The 20,274-nt window shown below is 36.9% G+C and overlaps 2 protein-coding genes across 13 annotated transcripts in view; both read left to right on the plus strand.

Moving 5' to 3' along the window:
• LOC139980486 (cubilin-like) overlaps positions 1 to 20,274 on the plus strand; it is a 136,409-nt gene that overhangs the window by 108,818 nt on the left and 7,317 nt on the right. For 6 of the 8 annotated variants that reach the window (XM_071992120.1, XM_071992124.1, XM_071992122.1 and 3 more), the window contains 14 exons: positions 7,835 to 8,019; positions 8,613 to 8,784; positions 9,286 to 9,528; positions 10,034 to 10,202; positions 10,828 to 10,943; positions 11,380 to 11,658; positions 14,870 to 14,950; positions 15,448 to 15,717; positions 16,002 to 16,186; positions 16,773 to 16,944; positions 17,292 to 17,534; positions 18,148 to 18,316; positions 18,605 to 18,720; positions 19,617 to 19,889. In XM_071992120.1, the coding sequence (XP_071848221.1) occupies positions 7,835 to 8,019; positions 8,613 to 8,784; positions 9,286 to 9,528; positions 10,034 to 10,202; positions 10,828 to 10,943; positions 11,380 to 11,658; positions 14,870 to 14,950; positions 15,448 to 15,717; positions 16,002 to 16,186; positions 16,773 to 16,944; positions 17,292 to 17,534; positions 18,148 to 18,316; positions 18,605 to 18,720; positions 19,617 to 19,889 (2,673 nt within the window). The remainder of the gene's footprint in view (positions 1 to 7,834; positions 8,020 to 8,612; positions 8,785 to 9,285; positions 9,529 to 10,033; positions 10,203 to 10,827; positions 10,944 to 11,379; positions 11,659 to 14,869; positions 14,951 to 15,447; positions 15,718 to 16,001; positions 16,187 to 16,772; positions 16,945 to 17,291; positions 17,535 to 18,147; positions 18,317 to 18,604; positions 18,721 to 19,616; positions 19,890 to 20,274) is intronic. The other 2 variants (XM_071992127.1, XM_071992123.1) reach the window with 2 other exon arrangements.
• Positions 710 to 5,664, plus strand: LOC139980489 (uncharacterized). 5 transcript variants are annotated; one of them, XM_071992135.1, is made up of 4 exons: positions 710 to 1,061; positions 2,157 to 2,321; positions 3,574 to 3,692; positions 4,205 to 5,664. In XM_071992135.1, the coding sequence occupies exons 2-4, from the start codon at positions 2,178 to 2,180 to the stop codon at positions 4,287 to 4,289; spliced, it is 348 nt and encodes a 115-aa protein (XP_071848236.1). In that variant the 5' UTR covers positions 710 to 1,061; positions 2,157 to 2,177; the 3' UTR covers positions 4,290 to 5,664. The 5 variants fall into 5 exon arrangements, with proteins under 5 accessions (XP_071848236.1, XP_071848235.1, XP_071848234.1 ...); XM_071992134.1 differs by having other exon boundaries at positions 711 to 1,077; XM_071992133.1 differs by having other exon boundaries at positions 712 to 1,039.

Raw genomic sequence — 20,274 nt, forward strand, 5'->3', positions numbered from 1 at the left:
TGAATGTGGGATTGGTCCAAGCTTCCCTTTTTGAGATGTCGTGTTTACAAGGTTTTCACAATTTGACCCTAGTTACCCCAAATGAACTTTGACCCACACAAAAACCATGTCGGTTTCTTTAACTGAATGTGGTACTCCTTCAAACGAAATACGAGATTGATCTAAGCTTTTCTTCTTGAGATATCGTGTTATTAAGGTGTTCACAATTTGACCCCAAGTGACGTTTGACCTCCTCTAAAAAAAAAGGACATTTTTTCTCCCAAATGTGGTTCTCCTACAAATGAAATATGAGATTATACCAAGCTCCTCTTCTTGAGATATCGCGTTAAAAGGATTCCACAGTTTGACCCCTGGTGATACAAAGATCTTTGACCTCCTCTCAAAGCAATTGGCTTCTTCTACATAATGTGATACACCTACTCACCAAATATGAGATTGGTCAAAGCTTCCCTTCTTCAATTCGTCACACACGCGCGCATACACATCCGTCTGCATGACAACATAGGTAACAATTATCATCGAGACCAAAAGCCTCAAAAATGTTTATGCTTCAAGCAGCGAAACTTTGACATGTGTATGTTCTTCACTTTGTATAAGAAGTATTATTTTTGGTGGTGGTCACTTACGGGCAAAAGAAGTAATCATTCAAAAATCTTCTAAACTGTTTAGGTACTCGATAAGAAGGGCATGCAGGAATCCCAGACTTGATATATACTACTCGCTATAGACCGACATATATATATATACACTCTAAAAACTGAAGTGCTAATTTAGTAGCTCCAACACGGTGCTAGTCATCAATTAGCACTTTAAGAGCTAGTATCTCAACCTTCAAGTGTTAAATAACTTGCACCATACCAAAGTGCTATCGCCGCAGTTGTGTCGCACTGCACTTGTTAAGTGCTGAAAGTTTCGTATTAACTTTTGATTGGCTGAAGGCGGTGACGTCAGTAACATGCAACAACGCTATTGGTTATAACCAAATAGTTGCATATCGCATCGCTAGACGTGACAAGTGACGAACGTTCCACCGGCAGACGTAAGTTTCTGAATTGAAATCTGTGAATATTCTCCAGAGTAAGGAATATTTGAAAGCTGATATGGCGACCTTTCATGAAATTCGAGTGATCATTCATGTTTTCAATAACCTAGCTTTGCTGATGACGTCGGGAATTTCCTTCAAATAATACCTCTGTCGACGTCTTAGTGATGGTAGCCTACCACTTATTTCATAGGTCTATTCACGTATGTAAATGCCAAATGCGCTCTTATATAACATTAGGCTATGCCAAGTTTATGATTGGGCGTATATAGGCCTAGCCGACCTCCTTATTGTAACATTTATAAGGCCTAACTTTATGGCCGCAAATGGCGATTCGATTGAGGTGTACTACTGGTACTACAGTCTACTGCGTTTGCACAAGTGGCCATCACAGAGTCTTAACGTATAAGAGAGGCAGGCCCAATGCAATAAGTATTGGTATTGGTTTATATGCCAATGCCTAAAGAATATGAGCCGATGGCCGCTAGACGACCACAAGAGAACGTTTTGGACGGCCTGTCACTCCATATTACGCTTTGAATTTGTGGTAGCCTAGCCTAGGTCTAACATTATTGTGGTAACAGGGCTAACGTTGTGTTGTTAATGTTACTTTGCAGTGTAAGGTCTGTGTGTGATTGCCGACTACAAAATGAAGTAGCCTACAAAGTACAAGTACAAACCATACTTCACAGTCATACATTATTCAGGTTTAAAGAAAAATTAAAGTAAATGTAAAAATAAAATAATGATCAGAGTAATTGTATACATCCTATTCTTATTTGACCTTCATAGTGTTTCCCATATTTCATGCATCGCTTAATGTTGTGTACCCTAATTGTTTGCACCTAACAAGGAAGGCCTACTATAAGTATCTTTTCTTTTGAAATGATGACTCCCAATGTAAATATGCTTCACTTAAGATGTTCTGTCATGGAAAGTGAAAGACTATAGGTAGGCTTAATTTTCCAATTAATTTGAAACAAATTTAGGTGAAACTTTAAACATGCTTTTTTTTATACTGTTTATAGACTCAAGCTTTTGCAGAAAAATGAAAGAAACCTGACATGTTTTGGGATTCATTGCATGTTTTCTTGTTCTATTCTTTTACTTGTAGATTTTGCAAGACTTTGAGCAGATGTATGGAGATCAGGTCGCCAATAACTTTTTGATGAAATGGGAGGGTACATTCCCGCTTCATTTGGAAGTACATAGCATGTACTCACCAACTCAGCTCTGCGGGACCTTCGGTTTGAATTTGAAGAAACAGAAAAGTCTGAGGGTATGTTTCAAAAAAGTGCTAACATTTTGTAGTCATGTGACTCTTATTGTGCAAGTTCAGTCAAGTTTTCTGTAGTGAATATTTGGTGTGTTAGCTCTTTAAAAGACTGCTATAGGTGAAATCATGTACAGAAAAGTGGCAATGCTGTTAACAGTTTGTCTGGTACCCAACTTTCTTTAAACATACATGGAAGAAATGAATGAAAGTGATTAAACTAAAACTGAATTACATTCCAATCTAGATTTTGAGAAGACTTAAGTTCTGACACCATAGAAGCTGGTGGGTGCTTATGTGATTGGTGGGCATCTACCTGTCTAACAATAGTTCATTAAGTGGTATTATCTCCTGCAGTCTTATGTGAATTTTCAAGTACTGGAGCTAACTTGGCTAAACTGATCCATGGGAGGGGACCCATCACGAATGTATCCAAAAATTGAGGTCAAAGATCATTTAAGTGTCAATTCAGGCTGAAGCGTGTGAATCAAAAATAGCCAGATCATTATCAGATTGCTCGCAAATTGTTGAAATCAGTGGATTAAAACTTGTATCCAGATTTCAGATCAAAGGTTATAACTATTGGGTCTAAATTTGTAGCCAGTTCTTAGGCCCATTCACTAAAATTGATTAAGCTGGCAATCCTGTTCACTTTTGCTTTAATTCCAGCTGTGGAGTAAGGGTAAACTGAAGGAAATTTGTTTCTTGAGCCACGTACTGTTAAAGCGCTGTGGGTGGAGGGGTGTGTTATTATTCTAGAAACATTCTAGAACCAATGTTGTAAGTCTGGTGGTGTAGGGTTGTACCTGTATAGCCACTTGCTTGGTTCATTCATTGATACGAGTTACTGTACCACTTGATGCCTTAGTTTCCTCCATCCAACAGTGTATTCAATAAGCAAAAGTATTAATTTCCTGGCCTAACCAATTTCAATTATAGAAGAATCCCAGAAATCGTTCAGTCTTCCACCATATTTATTTTAGTGACTTTGAAAAGACCTATAACTGTGAAATTGACATAGGCCTATGTAATTGGGTTCAGTGGACATAAAAGTATATCAGAATGTTTTTTTTTTTTTTTTTTGGCATGCAGTGCCTATGTGTAATTTGTATTGCAATTTCTAGAGCAAGTAGTAGGAACAAACAATTACTAACTGACACGTCACACTATTTTGTTGACATATACATCTGTTTTGTTGAGATATGTAATCTGTTTTTATGTTTTTCATTATTAAGAAACTTTTCATTTTCTTCTTTAGAACATGCATCCAGGTACGGTCTCTTTGCATTGGTTCACCTATTGCCATCTTTCAACACAAGGAAAAGTAGAAAATGCAGTCGAGATGACAATGTCCGTTACTTCATCGCCTGGCAACCAGTAAGTTGTTTTGTGTGTTGAGTGGGAAAGATCTGCCAAAATTCATGCAGAGTGATCAATCTTTAACCATTTGAGCCTAGGGGATATTGGTACTGACATTCTGTCCTCTAGGCCTCAGCCCCTTGGCTCAATCTGTGCTGGGCGGTCCAGGTAGGTGCTCTTATTAAATGTGTCTTTCCTTCAGGAGATAAGAGTCAACCACATAAAACTATCTGATCCAGATGTGGGTTATTGTAGACTATTCTGTACCTGAGCCAGATAATCCTGTATTATATATCAAGTTATATTTGCATATTTTTGTAGCTGGTTAGTTATTAATATGGATTTTATATTTGGTTAAAATATGGCACAAGCCAGGCAGCGGTTCAGGCAAGATACATAATAGTACAGTTAGTGATGCAAGCAGGATGTGAAGTAATTGTCAGCTGGACTAGTTGAAGTTTTCAGAGGTTACTAGAGAAATCGGCACTACTTTGGAAATTAATGCATGAATTAATTTCCTTTCTTCTTAGATCGGAACAAATGTGGAAGAATATGCAAAGAAAAGCCAACTCAGCAGAAAACAGCCACACCTCTTGGCCATTGGAAGCAATGTGACTGACTTGCAGCAGTTTTTTGTAGTTCTGGATGGAGTTGCCCTACCTGTTTCCAGGCAAGCATGTGGAATTGTAGCAGCTACAGATATTCTAATGAAAGTTCATTATGTTTTTATTGTAGCATATGCGGTGCAGCTCACAGATTTCTACACCTTTATCCAAACTGTGGTGTATGGCATACCTCCATCAGGTCAAAAGATAAGTAATCGTGTTAAGGAGATAAGGATTGCTTTGCAAAATGTGGAGTAGAGACTGTTCACAGTTTAGTTTAAAAGCATAAAGGAAAGTTTTTTGAAAGCATGTCTGAAAATTTATTTGTTTTAATTACAAGCATTAATCTCTTTCATGATTTCTCATAACGTTTCTTAAGTAAGTTGCAATGGCCATTTTGTAGTAGAAAAACATGCCGTATGTTTTATCTTTGGGATCAGTGTTTCAATTCTTGTAATCCTTTAGAGCTTAGTATGTAGCTATTATATAAAGTGTAGTTGGATTTTTGACATTAACAGAATTATAAGGCCTACAACACAGGGTAAACAAATACAAAACTGACCACTACACAACTTAGACCCACATATATCTCTAAAATCATCTCCAGATGAACCTGGTTGTGATGGATAAATCAAGTTTTGACCAGTTATTCAGGTTGTACAGTTGATAATTTAAGTTGCTTATAAACATGCGAGGGATACTGCTTGCACCAGATCTCAGCCACAGCCACTCATATGAATTACTCATTAATAATTAATGACTCACAATATGTCAGGCACTTGCTCGCCCTTGGGAGCGTAGGTTTATCTAACTTAGTCTTGATTGGGTGTTGTCACTGTTACTTTTATCTTGTTTTAAAACATTCATTCAGACTGTTAGAGGATATTCAGTGTTTCAGTTTATTTTTGACCCATTTGGGGATCAAGTTGGTGTTATTTTCATTTGACTTCATGAAAAGAGTGGAGTGAATAAGTTTGAAGATGTTGTTCAAATATGAGACCATGGAAACTCAACCTCATTGGGTGGTAAAAAATGGTTTGTTTATTTATTTAATTTTTGTCCAATCTGAGATCTTATCCAGTTGGAATCTGGATTTTACTGGATTTTAGGGGTGCATAGTCCCATCTACTGTCAATATCACTCAGTACTAATACAGTAAATTAATATCATGTTTTAACTTAGTAACATCCATGGCTAAATGTAAACATAAAGTTAGGCTAGAACACTATGCATGGATATACTCTAGCACTTCTGGTCAACAGCCTTAAATTTTTATAGTAAACAAAGGGCTTAGCTGACATACTTAAGTTAATCTGTCTACACTATATGGTTTAAGTCTAACTCATGATTTTTTATTTCTCAAGTACAGGAACCAATAAAAGAAAGAAAGAAAAGAAATGTGTTCCCTTTTATTTCAGCAGGAGATGCTGTGTTTTGACCTACCCTTTACATTCCATATTTTGCAAGTGATACAGATTCTGAGTCAACAGTTAGTGGTGCTCTGTACACCCTAATACTGACCTAAGGACTTGCACTTACAGGTGCCTACTTTGCTCTTTCCAGTGCTGGTGGTAGCACTTAAAGTGCGGGACTGTTGCAGCACTTTTCAGGTGCTGGTATAGTTAGCACCATTGAGAGTGTTATTTATAGCACTTAGGGTGCTGTCCCTCTCAGGGCTCTTGGAAAGTGCTGTAAAATAGCACTCTATGTGCTGTTTTCAGCACTTTGGTTTTTAGAGTGTATATATATATATATATATTTATATATATATATATATATATATATATATTCAAGTTGCCCTTCATTTCATGTCATTTTATAAAATAATTTAAAATGAAACAACATTAGCACACATTCTGTTTAAAATAAAACCTAAAATATTTCACAACACAATCTACTAATTACTATGATAGTTTCAAACAAAGAGGTGATGCTATTACAAGGCACTATTCATTTTACTTTCCACTGAAATCCAAGAACAGAAGGTTGTAACTAATTATTGAAATAAGTAACCTTTAGAGAGAGACTGTCAAAGTGATTTTTCCAGTCTGTGGATAATACAGCTCGGTAGTTATTAAAACAACATATTTATACACATATTCAATATTTTTTTCTGAATCAGTATGGTTATACAGTAACATGAGCTTTCAGAACGTAATGAGGATACTAATTATGACTATGTTGGTTTCCCTGTAATGATCTTTTCCCTTTTATGTATTCCAAATTAATGTTGACTACTTCAAGTTAAAGGTAGATTACTGAGTAAATAAATGAAAGCCACAGTCAATAAGTTGGTTGAGAGTGTTCAGTTGTCACACCATCTTGTTGCTTGAAATATTTAATCGATAAACACAACAACAAAACATTCGAACATGAGGACTATACATGGCAAGTAACGCATTCAGATTACATTAATATACTGTGGATTCTGTAAAATTCGTGAATGATAAAGCAATAAATAAAAGAAACTGTATCAAACTTGGTATATTTCATAGGTAAACATTTTCCATCTGAATGATTTTGAATATTTCATGATTTATGCACAAGTAAACTTTTTTGTTGATTTATTAAGATGATGTATTTTCCACATTAGAGGGAGATACTAACATTTGGCGATTCTTCTTTGTTGTATTCACAGGCAAACAGAAGACCAAAAAAGGCAGTATGAAAGTGTTCGCGTTGAAAGACTCAATGTTTTAATTAAAATAGTGTAATTAAAATAGCCCCACTCCCCGACCATGGGATGATTTCTTCTTCTTGCCCCTTTCAATGAAACCTTTAACATCTTAGTTTTTACAGCATTGTTACAATTAAAATGATTGTACACTTAGTCTAACACACAGTGCATTGATGCAATAAAAAAGTCAATACAGGACGCAAACTTTTGATGGTCACAAATAATATGTAACAACGCATTACAAATTCTGTCAAGGACAAATAGTGTTGAATATCATCCAAATGTGATCTTTCGTTCATAGCAGGTTTAAAAAACATGTTTTGGTTGAGTTATTAGAATTTAATAATAAAAAAGTGGATTAACAGTAACATGAAGGTCTTCCCCTAGGAGCACGACGTCGCTTTCAAATTAACCTTAAATAGCATTTCAGAGATATTTTAAAGATGAATATCTCAAACCAGAAAAGCTATAGAAACAATTCTAGGGATCTTATCGTTTTCTTAAGTCCAACAAGATTGTAGCAGAAACGATGAGATTAGACGAAAGCTGTTATGACTTCAAAAATAAGGAAGAAAAAAAACCTAACATTTAATAACAAGGAAACAATGATAGAAAAGTTTCTTCACTTGATAAAACTTTCGCTATATATCCTATAAGGATACCACGACTTGTCCGATGTTGTCAACGTTAGGCCTTTGCGGTCTGCAGCACGCAATGTTCCAATTATCTATCTAGCTCCATATATCCTTGTTATTTCCCTGTGCTCCACGCTGTCATTCAAATCACTGTCCACTCCCCATTACCACCTTGACCGTCACCAGCACCCACTTAACCTCACCCACTGCATCTCTCTCTATGTTACTTCTTTTGACATTCAGCCTGTGACGTCACGCTCTCGAACTCAACGGGGACATTTACATCGCCTGAATATCCAAATTTGTATCCTTCCAACCTTAACTGTACATGGCACTTGCAAGCTGCAGAAGGAAAAGTCATCGAGTTGACGTTTGATGATGTTCAACTCGAAGCAGATATCGGCGGTCAATGCTACGATACAATCACGGTAAAAATATACATAAACGGTTAATAAATACGTTAGAAATACCTGATAGCTAACATATATAGATCGTCGATATTGTATATTTTAATATTAACAGCTCCCAAGGATAACTTTTAATCTTGGATGTGTGCGTTCCGTTACAGGCTACTCGACAAAAGAGATACATTTGACGATTGGATTGCTTATAGCATGATTATGGAAGACCAATTTTGTCTGCCATTAAAACTAGTAATATAAGTTTTAATTTATAGTTTTAAGACATATACATTCGATAAAAGTGCAAAACGAGTTGCTACCAATTTTACAAGAAATCAAATGACATCGAAATTTCTTTTACGCAGCAGTCTTAATTCAACTAATAGATTTAGGAAATATTTCTACATAGCGCAATGTTGAAAGATTCATATTCATATAAAGATTCATATAAGGTAACTTTTAATACAAATTTCTACGTTCTTTATATTATCTAATTCCTTACGAGAGACTCAACTTTACGAGAGACCAGATTCTACTGATTACTGTTGATTTTGTTCTTTATCTCTGTCTTCCTGTCTATTTGTCTGTCTGTTTCCAAATCCGGCACCGATTACCACTAGATCTCTGATCCCACGCCCGGGTCAGATTTCCACCCAGCGACATTTTGCGGTGACGGTCCTGGCTGGCCAAGATATCCGATTCGCTTTCATTCGACGACAAACCAATTGACCATCCACATGAAAACGGATGTCACAGATGAAGCAACAGGTTTTAGTGCTCGATACAGTCAAGGTATGCATTCTGAGCCATCATAAATAGCCTGCCTTTGAGGCAACATGTTTTAATGATCGATAGAGTGAAGGTATTTATTCTGAGCCATCACAAATAGCTTGCAGAAAAACCAACAGGTTTAATGCTTAATACATTAAAGTATGTATTTTGAGTTATCAAAATAGCCTACAGTTGAAGCAACAGGTTTAAAGGCTCGATACAGTCAACGTATGTATTTTGAGCGATCACAAATAGCCTACAGTTGAGGCAACATGTTTTAGTGTTGGTACAGTCTAGGTATGTATGCTGGGCCATCACAAATAGCCTATCATTTGCTAATTACTTACATGTACTTATACACGTAATTAGATAAACCGTACTTTAGCCAACAAATATATTTAATTATAGAAGTTTGCATTCTCTTAATTCCCAGATCTTAAGTCTTTAGGTAGTTACGATTTCACCTGCAATGAAATAGTTTATCAGAAATACTTGAATACAATTTGTTTTCTCTCTTTACAGTAAATCCAAGAACGGAATACATCGCTGCCGTTGGAACTGACATTGCTTCAATTATCCGTTTCGACAGATTCAGTACAACACGACTTCCTCACCTTCCACTGCCAAGATCGACGCGTCCATCCGCTTTGACGTTTGACCCGATCAGCGCTTATTTTTATTACACTGATATACAAGAAAAGATTATTGCTAGAATGAATATTGAAGGTGACACCCGCGATATTCTTGTTGACGACCATATAGGCAGTGGGTATTAGTACTTATCATATATGTACGACGTCTCCTCATTACAACTTACAGCCTTAATAACTTTGGAAAATCATATTACAAAGGCCCATCTCCTTCTCTCTCTCTCCCATCTTTCTCCGTCTTCTTCTCCTTCCCTTTTGCCTTCGCCTTCGCCTCCTCTTTCACCTCACCTTCTCTGCATTCCCATGGTACCAAACGATAAAACTGCCGCTGAAGTTATGTCACACTATCCTTAAACACTGGCCTCAAAAAATCAAAGAAACAAGCACACACTTGCATATTGTACATATTTTTGTCATGTTGTTGGTGTGTTGTTGTTGTGTTGGGAAGGAATAGCTTGCAACACATCATCCTCGTTCAATCGGATATCATCGTTTGGATGTCTGGAGATATTCTTGTTTATTATGGTTCTGAGTATGTGCTACCTATTTTAACTTTGTAAAGGGTTGGTATTACGATTCAAATCTTTCATTTAATAAGTTCCTCCATTATCTCTATACAGCTCCGTCAGGCATAGCAGTCGCGTATATAACGGGATTGATGTATTGGGCTGATTCTAGTCGAAATGAGGTGTCCGTGTCACGACTCGACGGCACATCTAGGAAGTACATCTCTCCACCAGACTCCGGGTGTGAGACCCCACGAGCGGTTACATTAAGTTTGGATCATAGGTAGACCTTCATGTATAATTTTCGAATATTTTTTACCATGTCTTGTTCGTAGTCTGTATATGAATTGCCATTACTTGGAACGTTGAACAACAAATAAAATTAAAGTTGATTAAATCAAAAGAAGTGAGATGTATGAAGCAGGTGATGCTATGGTGCTGGAGTTGGAGAGTTGCAGAAGATAAACTGAGCAAAGGGGAGAACAAAAACAGAGATAGCAATTAAAAGAGCTAATGGGGAATAATGAGACACACAGAAAATAGAAGGCTTGGGTAGGACGGGGACGTGAGTGTTGAACGAGATTGGGGAGGGGGGATCTTCTTGTTGGGTAATGAGGCCAAGAGGGTGAAAAGTGGAACGGTTTGCATCCACATATAAATTACAATTATTGAATTTAGGAAGTTCGTATGAGCTAGACAGAAAATGCAAGGCTTTAAAATAACATATAATACCGTTATTGCTATAATGAAACAAAACAGCCAGTTACTGTGCAACATTTGAACTGTGCTCTCATTTTCTGAACATGAGAGTGGTTTTATTATGTTGTAAACTTACAATAGTTTTGAAGCTGCATAAAATTCGGTTCGATTTTTTCCCCTTTTTCCCTGCTCACCTCAACATGATTTAGATCAGTGTTCTGGAATTGTAGACAGAGTATAAAGATGTCAAAGGCAGACGGATCAGAGCTGGTTGTCCTTGTAGATGGATTAAACGATGTGAAGACATTACAGATTGATCCTTATGGTATGTTGAGACAATGTCTTGTAAAGCCCTTTAAAAGTACCTGATTGAAGCTGACTACGGAACGAGTCATGTCCATGCTTGGATCCATTTCCTGCCTGAATGCCACTGGAATGATTTTCTTTGGCGATATATGTCTTCCCAAACAGAGTCGAAATAATGCCTGTACATTGGTGAACAGTTTACCCGGTATATATATATATATATATATATATAATATATGTATAATATAACCTTGTGGGCTAACGTCATCCAACCAAATTAACATATCCCACCTCCTCCACACCACCCACATTGATCCCTCATCCTCCACCCCGACTAAGTTGTGCGGCTTAGTATGATTAATGCCGATCTCACATTGACTATAATCTGTCTGTTTTTACTAACTGAAACGCGAAACAATAGTTATTACAATAATGATAGCATTGCCTTTTTTCAGACAATGTACTCTACTGGATAAATGCACTAAGAGACACCGCTGACCTAGAGAGCATAAACCTGAATGGTTCGGACCGTCAAACAGTGTATAGTCACCCATTGTTTGCAGCTTTCCATGGTTTCACTATGGACAGGTTCGCCCTCTTCTGGTCCCATCCAATCGAGGCAAGACTATACTATACTGCAAGAGGTGGGAACACTTTATACGCTCTGAGAATCGCCTCAGAATCGCCTGCTTTGGAAGGCTTGTTTTATTACAAGTCTGATCAAGAAATTTCAGGTATTACAACTTATTCAGAATGAGGGTGAGATGACATATAACTATAATTAAATTAAGTAAATGATTGGAGGTATAACAACCAATGTTTGTTTTTTGCAGAGCTTTCTTTTGAGCAAAACTAGATCCTCTTCAGTAGTGGCAATAGTTCTCTATGGCAGTGAAGTCAATGCGACTTACTGATTTCTGCTGGATTGAGCAAAAGTTTTAGAAAATCAGATTATTTTTATTCCGTGTCGGATTATTTTAATCCGATTCCGTCGTAATTTCAAAGGAATTGCTTTGGTTTATCTGGGACGGCAGGTCGTTTCTGATGTGTAAACCGAATGGTGCCGTGGTGTTTATGTTTAGTTCCAGAATTATCTATCTATATATAGTTTCATTTATATATATATATAAATATCTATATAAATATGTATATATATATATATGCATATCTATATATGTATATACGTATATATATATATATATGTGTGTGTGTGTGTGCGTGTGAGAGTGTGTGTGTGTAAAAGAAATAGAAATACAAAGAGAGAGGGTTATCTCATTACCACTTATGACTGAAATTGCTTTCGGCATAGCGGTTTATCTTAGCAATATATCCTTTCGTCCCCCACACCTTTGAAAAGCTCTACACCATTAGCCTACATAGAGTCACCCTGTCGAAAATGAATGACGCACCTGTTTGAATAATTTCTTCCCAACGAATTAATATTAGGTGGATGAAAATTCGATGTTTCCAGTTTTAAAAGAGTGGGTATTCCCACTTGACGTTACCGTAGCATAATGAAATCCTAGTACTGTCTAAGTTGTCAATGGCCTTTTTTTGTGGCCAACAGTTAGCAGACTAGCAGTTTGGAATAAACCATAGATATCAGAAGAGAACGTTGCACGGCATTGATATTGAATTCTTTAAGCCTACGTTATACTCTGTTCATACACGCAGTTCTTGAAGCCTCCGGGCTGCGTAATTGTATGTATAAATGTATGAAAGACACACGACTCGCGAGCAGCGTTACTATGGAGATGATTTTTTGATGTTCTATACACATTAATATTTTACATGTTTTAGACGTTTATGTATCAAAAAAGAGAAGTTCATCTTCAACAGTTATGCTGTAATTGAACATTTCGACTTTTCGGGATAGACTAACATTTCTTCGACTGATCCTGAGCTCACACTTTGGCGGCTGGGACCATAAAAGACACAACCGTTTTCAAATTTGCATATCCTGTTTTAAAGTTTGCCTTAGTTGGCAAAATCTAATGTTTTTTAACAATCAAGTAATTCGCTTATTCGTTTGTTTATTAATTTTGTGTTTTCACGACATATATACATCATTTGTAGCGAATACAGAGACGTATGGAATGTGAAAGGAAGTGTATAAAAACAAAACTTGTGGGATTATCTAGTGAGACACTCCCCGTACAAAGAGTACAAATAACTTACAAAAACGAAGTAAAAGAAAAGAAAGAAAGAGGATAGAGTACAAATAACTTACAAAAACGAAGTAAAAGAAAAGAAAGAAAGAGGATCATCAATCTCAATATAAGTTGAAGTAAAATCTCTTTAATTTGCATTTATACGAATTTGGGGAAGGTTGTGACATATTATAAACTAGTAAAGAGTTCCATGTGATGCTTGTACGATGACGAAGGCTGTATTTTCCTACAGTGGTGTGAATGCGATTGGGGCGTTAAAAATGTGTGTGTCGTGTGTTATAATTGTGATTGCCATGGTTGTGAACAAGGAAATTGTCGAAAGCAGGTGGGACCTATCAATGAATAGCTCTTTATGCAAATGTGGCTAAATTCTCTTGGATAATACATGCTTAAGTTTTGAGAAAATGCCGCAGCCCTTAGCAGCTCTAGTTGCAATAGACTGTTGTTGTGGTATGTGGTTGCTCCATTTTTAACGGGAATCAATATAAAAACCTAAAAAAATCCTTTGCAGACTCTCATAATTCATTTTAAGATCTAGCTTAACGTCATCGGCCTTAAGGTTACTGTTACTGAAAACGATATAGTTAGTTTGCTAACGTTTGGTGAAAGTTTGTTAGCAGTAAATCAAATCATGAAACTCGACAAGTTCTAAGTTAATAATGTTTTCCAATACATTTGAGTCATGGCCAGTGAAAAAGACACTTGAATCGTCCGCGAAACGAATCGTAGAACATAAAGTAGAAACATTACTTATATCATTTATATAGATCATAAAAAGTAGAGGACCTAGGATAGAGACTTAAGGAACACCGCAGCAAATGGCATGACTTATAGACTTAGTATCGTTGAAACGGATGCACCCCCCCTGACGGACTCAAATGGACTGCTGGCGCCCTTTTCAGCTTTTTGCCACTTTTACTTATTCGCGATTATTGACTTTTTTATTGCGCTCTCATCTACCTATTGACATTTGCACATTTTGTTGTCGATGACACCTATTTATTCTTCGTTTATCTGCATATTAGCAAGGCCAGGAAAGGGTCATTTCCGGCGATCTAGGGACAATCTTTACTCAAACAAATTCTGTACGCTCCGCGCCAACCTGTGGTGGCGCTCCGCTTAGTGTCGAAAGCGCCCCTGCAGAGCATTCTCGCCCCCTTGACCAATACCCCTAGCTCCGCCACTGGTTGGGGAAATGGGAAATTCAAAGATCGTAACTGATACTTATTTTATCTCTTCTGTTGACATTACAATGAAGTTGACACCACACATAAGTGTCATTAATTCACACCTTCTAGTCATCAAATAGCACCTCAAAGGCATTGACTCAGTGATTAACAAACGCAGACGGGTGTAACCCAAGGTCGGATTACTTTAACTCATATGTGTTTACACTAAACGCGCGGACATATAAATGTTTCGAAAGTGTGTCTTGGTTAAGTGTCGGGAGGGATGGGGAGGGGGTAATTTATGGAGTGGTAAAGGTGGTAATAACCTGGCGTATCGATCACGGTCACAGTTGTTCATGATCGGGTCATACTGCAAAATTATGTACTAAATACAGGTAGAACTAACCTATAATATATATATATATATATATATATATATATATATATATATATATATAAATATATATATATATATATAAATATATATATATATATATATATATATATGTATATATATATATATTATATATATATATATATATATAAGTATATATATATTTATCCCCTTAAATAATTGTTCAGCTATATTTTGGGTTTCTTTGCAGCTCAACACCAATGTGCTATCGACAACGGACAATGTAGTGAGTTGTGTTTTCCAGAAGGTGTCTCGTTCGTCTGCGTTGGAGGTTTGCAAACTTTTATTTTGGCATTCAATGAAATGTTCGACTGAATCGTATTCAAATTTGTCTGTGAAGCTTATCGATCCGGTATATATCCCCAAAACTATATAATTTCATGTAAAATATCAAAACTGGAACCCCACTATACAGAAGAATGATTAAGTTCCGTCAGGCGTTGTGCTTTAACTCCCGAGAATATTGCAAATTCTCGATTGGGTACTGGTGTTGGTGTCGGTGTTGTTGTTGGTGGTGGTGGTGGTGTCGGTGCGAAAGGGGGAATGAAGGTAGACGGTTCTGACAAGAGGCGAGTACATGTTCAAATGTTTTTTTTTTGTTGGCCAAATTGTTCAGAGTATTGTAACGTAGGCCACTTTTATACTCCTTCCATTACCTTCCTTTCACCAACAGAATCATTGTTCAGCATAGGGACTACTTCAGTTTAATTGATGGAACCGATTCAAAAGCGTTCACTTGTTTTCCCCTTTTTTTATTTTTCTAAAAAGTTAAGCCTTTAGTTTCGCATTGTCCTGGTGATGTACATATGTACACGCAAGGACCAACGAAAGTCCCATGGCAGGAACCTACGGCAGTGAGTCGCATCTACGGAGTACGAACACCAGTTGCTTTGCCTTTCCGGAGTAGAACACATATCCCAGGTTCAATTTTCAATTTGGGTCTCACAACGGTTGTGTATATTTTCACGGATGACCTAGGGAACGAGGCAAAGTGTTCCTTTAATATCACTCTTTCTACAATAACGACGACAAATGAAGGTGAGTTCACTATGTTTCAAATCTTGACAGCAGCAAGTTTGGACAGTAATGCTAATAGCACTCTCTATTAATGCAATGCTTCAAAGCACTCGTACTACTAGTGTGAATAGTTCCTAACCTCCATCTGATAGAAACGTGGTACATTTTAAGGGACGTCACCCCAGAGAGAGCCTGAGACCTAAAACCATCAACTCATCCCCTCCCCATTACCACCTTGACCGCTACCAGCACCCACCTAACCCTCACCCTACATCTCTCGCTATGTTACTTCTTTTGACATTCAGCCTGTGACGTCACGCGCTCATCTTCAACGGGGACATTTACATCGCCTGAATATCCAAATTTGTATCCATCCAATCTTAACTGTACATGGCACTTACAAGCGGCAGAAGGAAAAGTCATCGAGTTGATGTTTGATGATGTGCAACTCGAAGCAGATATCAGCGGTCATTGCTACGATGTAATCACGGTAAATATATGAATTTAAGGTTAATAAATACGTTTGAAATACCTGATAGCTAACATATATAGATCGTCGATATTGTGTAAATTCATGTCAAGAGCTCTCAAGGATGAGCTTTCATCTTAAATGTGTGCGTTCGTTCCAGGCTACTCGACAATAAAGATGCATTTACGATTATGGAGGCCGATATTATCTGCCATTAAAACTAGTAAAAGTTTTAAGGCGACGTATACATTCCATAAAAAACAAAAACGATGCTACCAATATTACAGGAGCTCAAAGCGCATCGATAATTGTTATACCCCGCAATCATAATTAAACCAATTAATTTAGGAAATATTTGTCTTCGAGTTCTCTTGATAGCGCAATATTGAGAGATTCATACATGGATCGACTGTTTTGTAACAATAAAACCAAGGGAAGGTTTATGAAAATCTCTCAAAAACTATGTTCATTTTATTATCCAATCCCTGACGAGCGTATCGACTTTACGAGAGACCTTATTCAACTGATAACTCTTGTTTTGTTTCTATATCTCTGTCTTCCCGTCTATTTGTCTGTCCGTTCCAAATCTGGCACCGATTACCACTAGATCGCTGACCCGACGCCCGGGTCAGATTTCCACCCATCGACATTTTGCGATGACGGACCTGGCTGGCCAGCTTATCCGATTCGCTTTCTATCGACGACAAACCAATTGACCATCCACATGCAAACGGATAACACAATTGAGGCAAAAGGTTTTAGTGCTCGGTACAGTCAAGGTATGTATTATGGGACACCACATTGAGCCTATCATGGAGCTATGTCATGTTATTTTTCACTCGTATTTGGATGAACCGCAATTTAGTAAAGAAATATATTTAATTGTAGAAGTTTTTGCATTCTCTTAAGTCTCAGATATTAAGTCTTTACGTAATTACGAGTAAGATTGCTTTTTCGTTACACATGGTTATACCTAAATTTTGTCAAGTTTATGCGGTAATTATTACCCATCTTATTTAAGAGAGAAGACAGTCAATAAATTAAACTTATGCATGCGACCTCGTTCATCTGTAATAAAGTTGTTTATCAGACATACTTGAATAAAGTTTCTTCTTTTTCCTTACAGTGAAACCAAGAACGGAATACATCGCTGCCATTGGAACCGACATTGCTTCAATTGTCCGTTTCGACAGATTCAGCAAGAAAGGAATTAAAAAACTTCGACTGCCAGGATCGATGCATCCATTCGCTTTGACCTTTGACCCGATCAGCGCTTATTTTTATTACACTGATGTACAAGTGAAGTTTATTGCTCGAGTAAATATCAAAGGGGATACCCACGATATTCTAGTTGACGACCATATAGACAGTGAGTATTAGTAATTATTATATACGTAGAACGTCTCCTCATTACACCTTAATTGCTTTGGAAAATCCTTGTCCTTGTCCTTTTCTTCCCCTTCTCCTCATTTACCTCTGTCTCCTTCTCCTTCTCCTCCTCCGTCTGCTTCTGCTTCTGCTTCTACTTCTGCTTCTGCTTTACCTTTCCCCTCTCCCTCTTCGTCTCTCTGTTCGTCTCCCTCTCCGTCTCCCTTCACCCGTCCCTCTCCCTCCACCTCCCACTCTCCCTCCACCCCTTCCAACCAACTCTCCCTCTCCTTCTCCTTCTCCCATGGTACCAAATGGCCTCAAAGAATTACCATACGCTTAGGAACACATACACAAGCACAAACTTGCACAACCAAATATTGTCGCATATTTGTGTCTTGTTGTTTTTGTGTTTCAACGAGACTGAATTCACAAGGGAAGGAATAGATCACTAAACAATCATCCTCTATCAATCAGGTATCATCGTTTGGATGTCTGGAGGACCTCTTGTTTATTCACTATTCATAGTATGTGTTAGCTATTTCACTTTGTATAGGGTTATTATTACAATTTAAATCTTTCATTTAATACGTTCTTCCATTATTTCTACACAGCTCCGTCAGGCATAGCAGTCGCGTATATAACAGGATTGATGTATTGGGCTGATTCTAGTCGAAATGAGGTGTCCGTGTCAAGACTCGACGGCACATCTAGGAAGTACATCTCTCCACCAGACTCCGGGTGTGAAACCCCACGAGCGGTTGCATTAAGTTTGGATCATAGGTAGGCCATTTTCGCATACTTCATACCATGTAATGTTCGTAATATGTACATGCTTCGTTTAACTTGGAACGTTGAACAACAAATAAAATAAAAGTCGATGAAATCAAAGAAATAGCTTGGTAACATTGGAACTTTGCTCTCCCTTTCTGAACTTGAAGGTGGTGTCTATTACGCAGTAATTTTTTTCAGCAAATCTAAGACCACAATATTCTTTTGCGTTCCAATAGTTTTGAAGCTACTGGAAATTAAATTCGATTTTGTTTTCCTTTTCACCTCAACATGATATAGATCAGTGTTCTGGAATTGTAGACAGAGTTTAAAGAGATCGAAAGCAGACGGATCAGAACTGGTTGTCCTTGTAGATGGATTAAACGATGTGAAGACGTTACAGATTGATCCTTATGGTATGTTGAGACAATGTCTTGTAAAGCCCTTGAATGTCCCTGATTGAAACTGACTACGGAAAAAGTTATCTCCTTGCTTGGATCCACTCCATGCCTGAATGCCAATGGAATTAATGTTTTTTGGAGACATATGTCTTCCCAAACATAGTCGAAATAATGCATGTACATTAATGAAGTTTTTAACCGGTATATATATATATATATATATATATATATATATATATATATATATATATATGTATCTTAGTATGATAAATGGCGATCTTACATTGACTTGTGATCTGTCTGTGTTTACTAACTGGACAGCAAAATAATAGCTATTACAACAATGATAGCATTGCCTTCTTTTTTTTCTCATATATTTATATATATATATATATATATATATATATATATATATATATATATATATATATATATATATATATATATATATATATATATATATCACTTTTATATGGTAACATTTGGTGTAACAAGGCTTTGGATATGATTATTCCATATTGAACTTTCATTTGGTATGAGTGAAGAAGAGTCAAACACAAGTGTAGACAAAGAAAAAGGGGGGGGGGGATCACTAAATAATCACTAAAAAAGTTCATAGTATTTCTGTTATAATGAGATGATATATGAAGGTCAGGTGGACGTACCCTCCTCGTATTTTTTTTTTTCATTTGTAATGAGTAATGATAAGGCCCTTTTTTGTTGAGAAAATTCAATAATTGGTACATTTTGTCGGAAGGTCATTGATCCCTCATTCTGCACCCCGACTTAGGTGTGCAGCTTAGTATGATCAATGGCAATCTCACATTGACTAGTGATCTGTCTCTGTTTATTCACTGAAACACGAAATAATAGTGATTTCAACAAAGCTACCATTGTCTTCTTTTTTACAGATAATGTACTCTACTGGATAAATGCACTAGACGGAACTGCTGACCTAGAGAGGATAAACCTGAATGGTTCGGACCGTCAAACAGTGTATAGTAACCCATTGTTTGCAGCTTTCCATGGTTTCACTATGGACAGGTTCGCCCTCTTCTGGTCAATCGATGCAAGTATACACTATGTCGAAAGAGGTGGGAACATTATTAAAATTATCACTGTTGTCGACGATCCACCGGCTTTGGAAGGTCTGTTTTATTACAGGTCTGATGAAGAAATTTCAGGTATTACCACTAACCCTGATGATATCTATCTATCTATCTATCTATCTATCTATCTATCTATCTATCTATCTATCTATCTATCTATCTATCTATCTATCTATCTATCTATCTATCTATCTATCTATCTATCTATCTATCTATCTATCTATCTATCTATCTATCTATCTATCTATCTATCTATCTATCTATCTATCTATCTATCTATCTATCTATCTATCTATCTATCTATCTATCTATCTATCTATCTATCTATCTATCTATCTATCTATCTATCTATCTATCTATCTATCTATCTATCTATCTATCTATCTATCTATCTATCTATCTATCTATCTATCTATCTATCTATCTATCTATCTATCTATCTATCTATCTATCTATCTAT

This window comes from Apostichopus japonicus, chromosome 15 (assembly GCF_037975245.1).
Source record: "Apostichopus japonicus isolate 1M-3 chromosome 15, ASM3797524v1, whole genome shotgun sequence".
In the NCBI taxonomy this organism is placed as follows: domain Eukaryota; kingdom Metazoa; phylum Echinodermata; class Holothuroidea; order Aspidochirotida; family Stichopodidae; genus Apostichopus; species Apostichopus japonicus.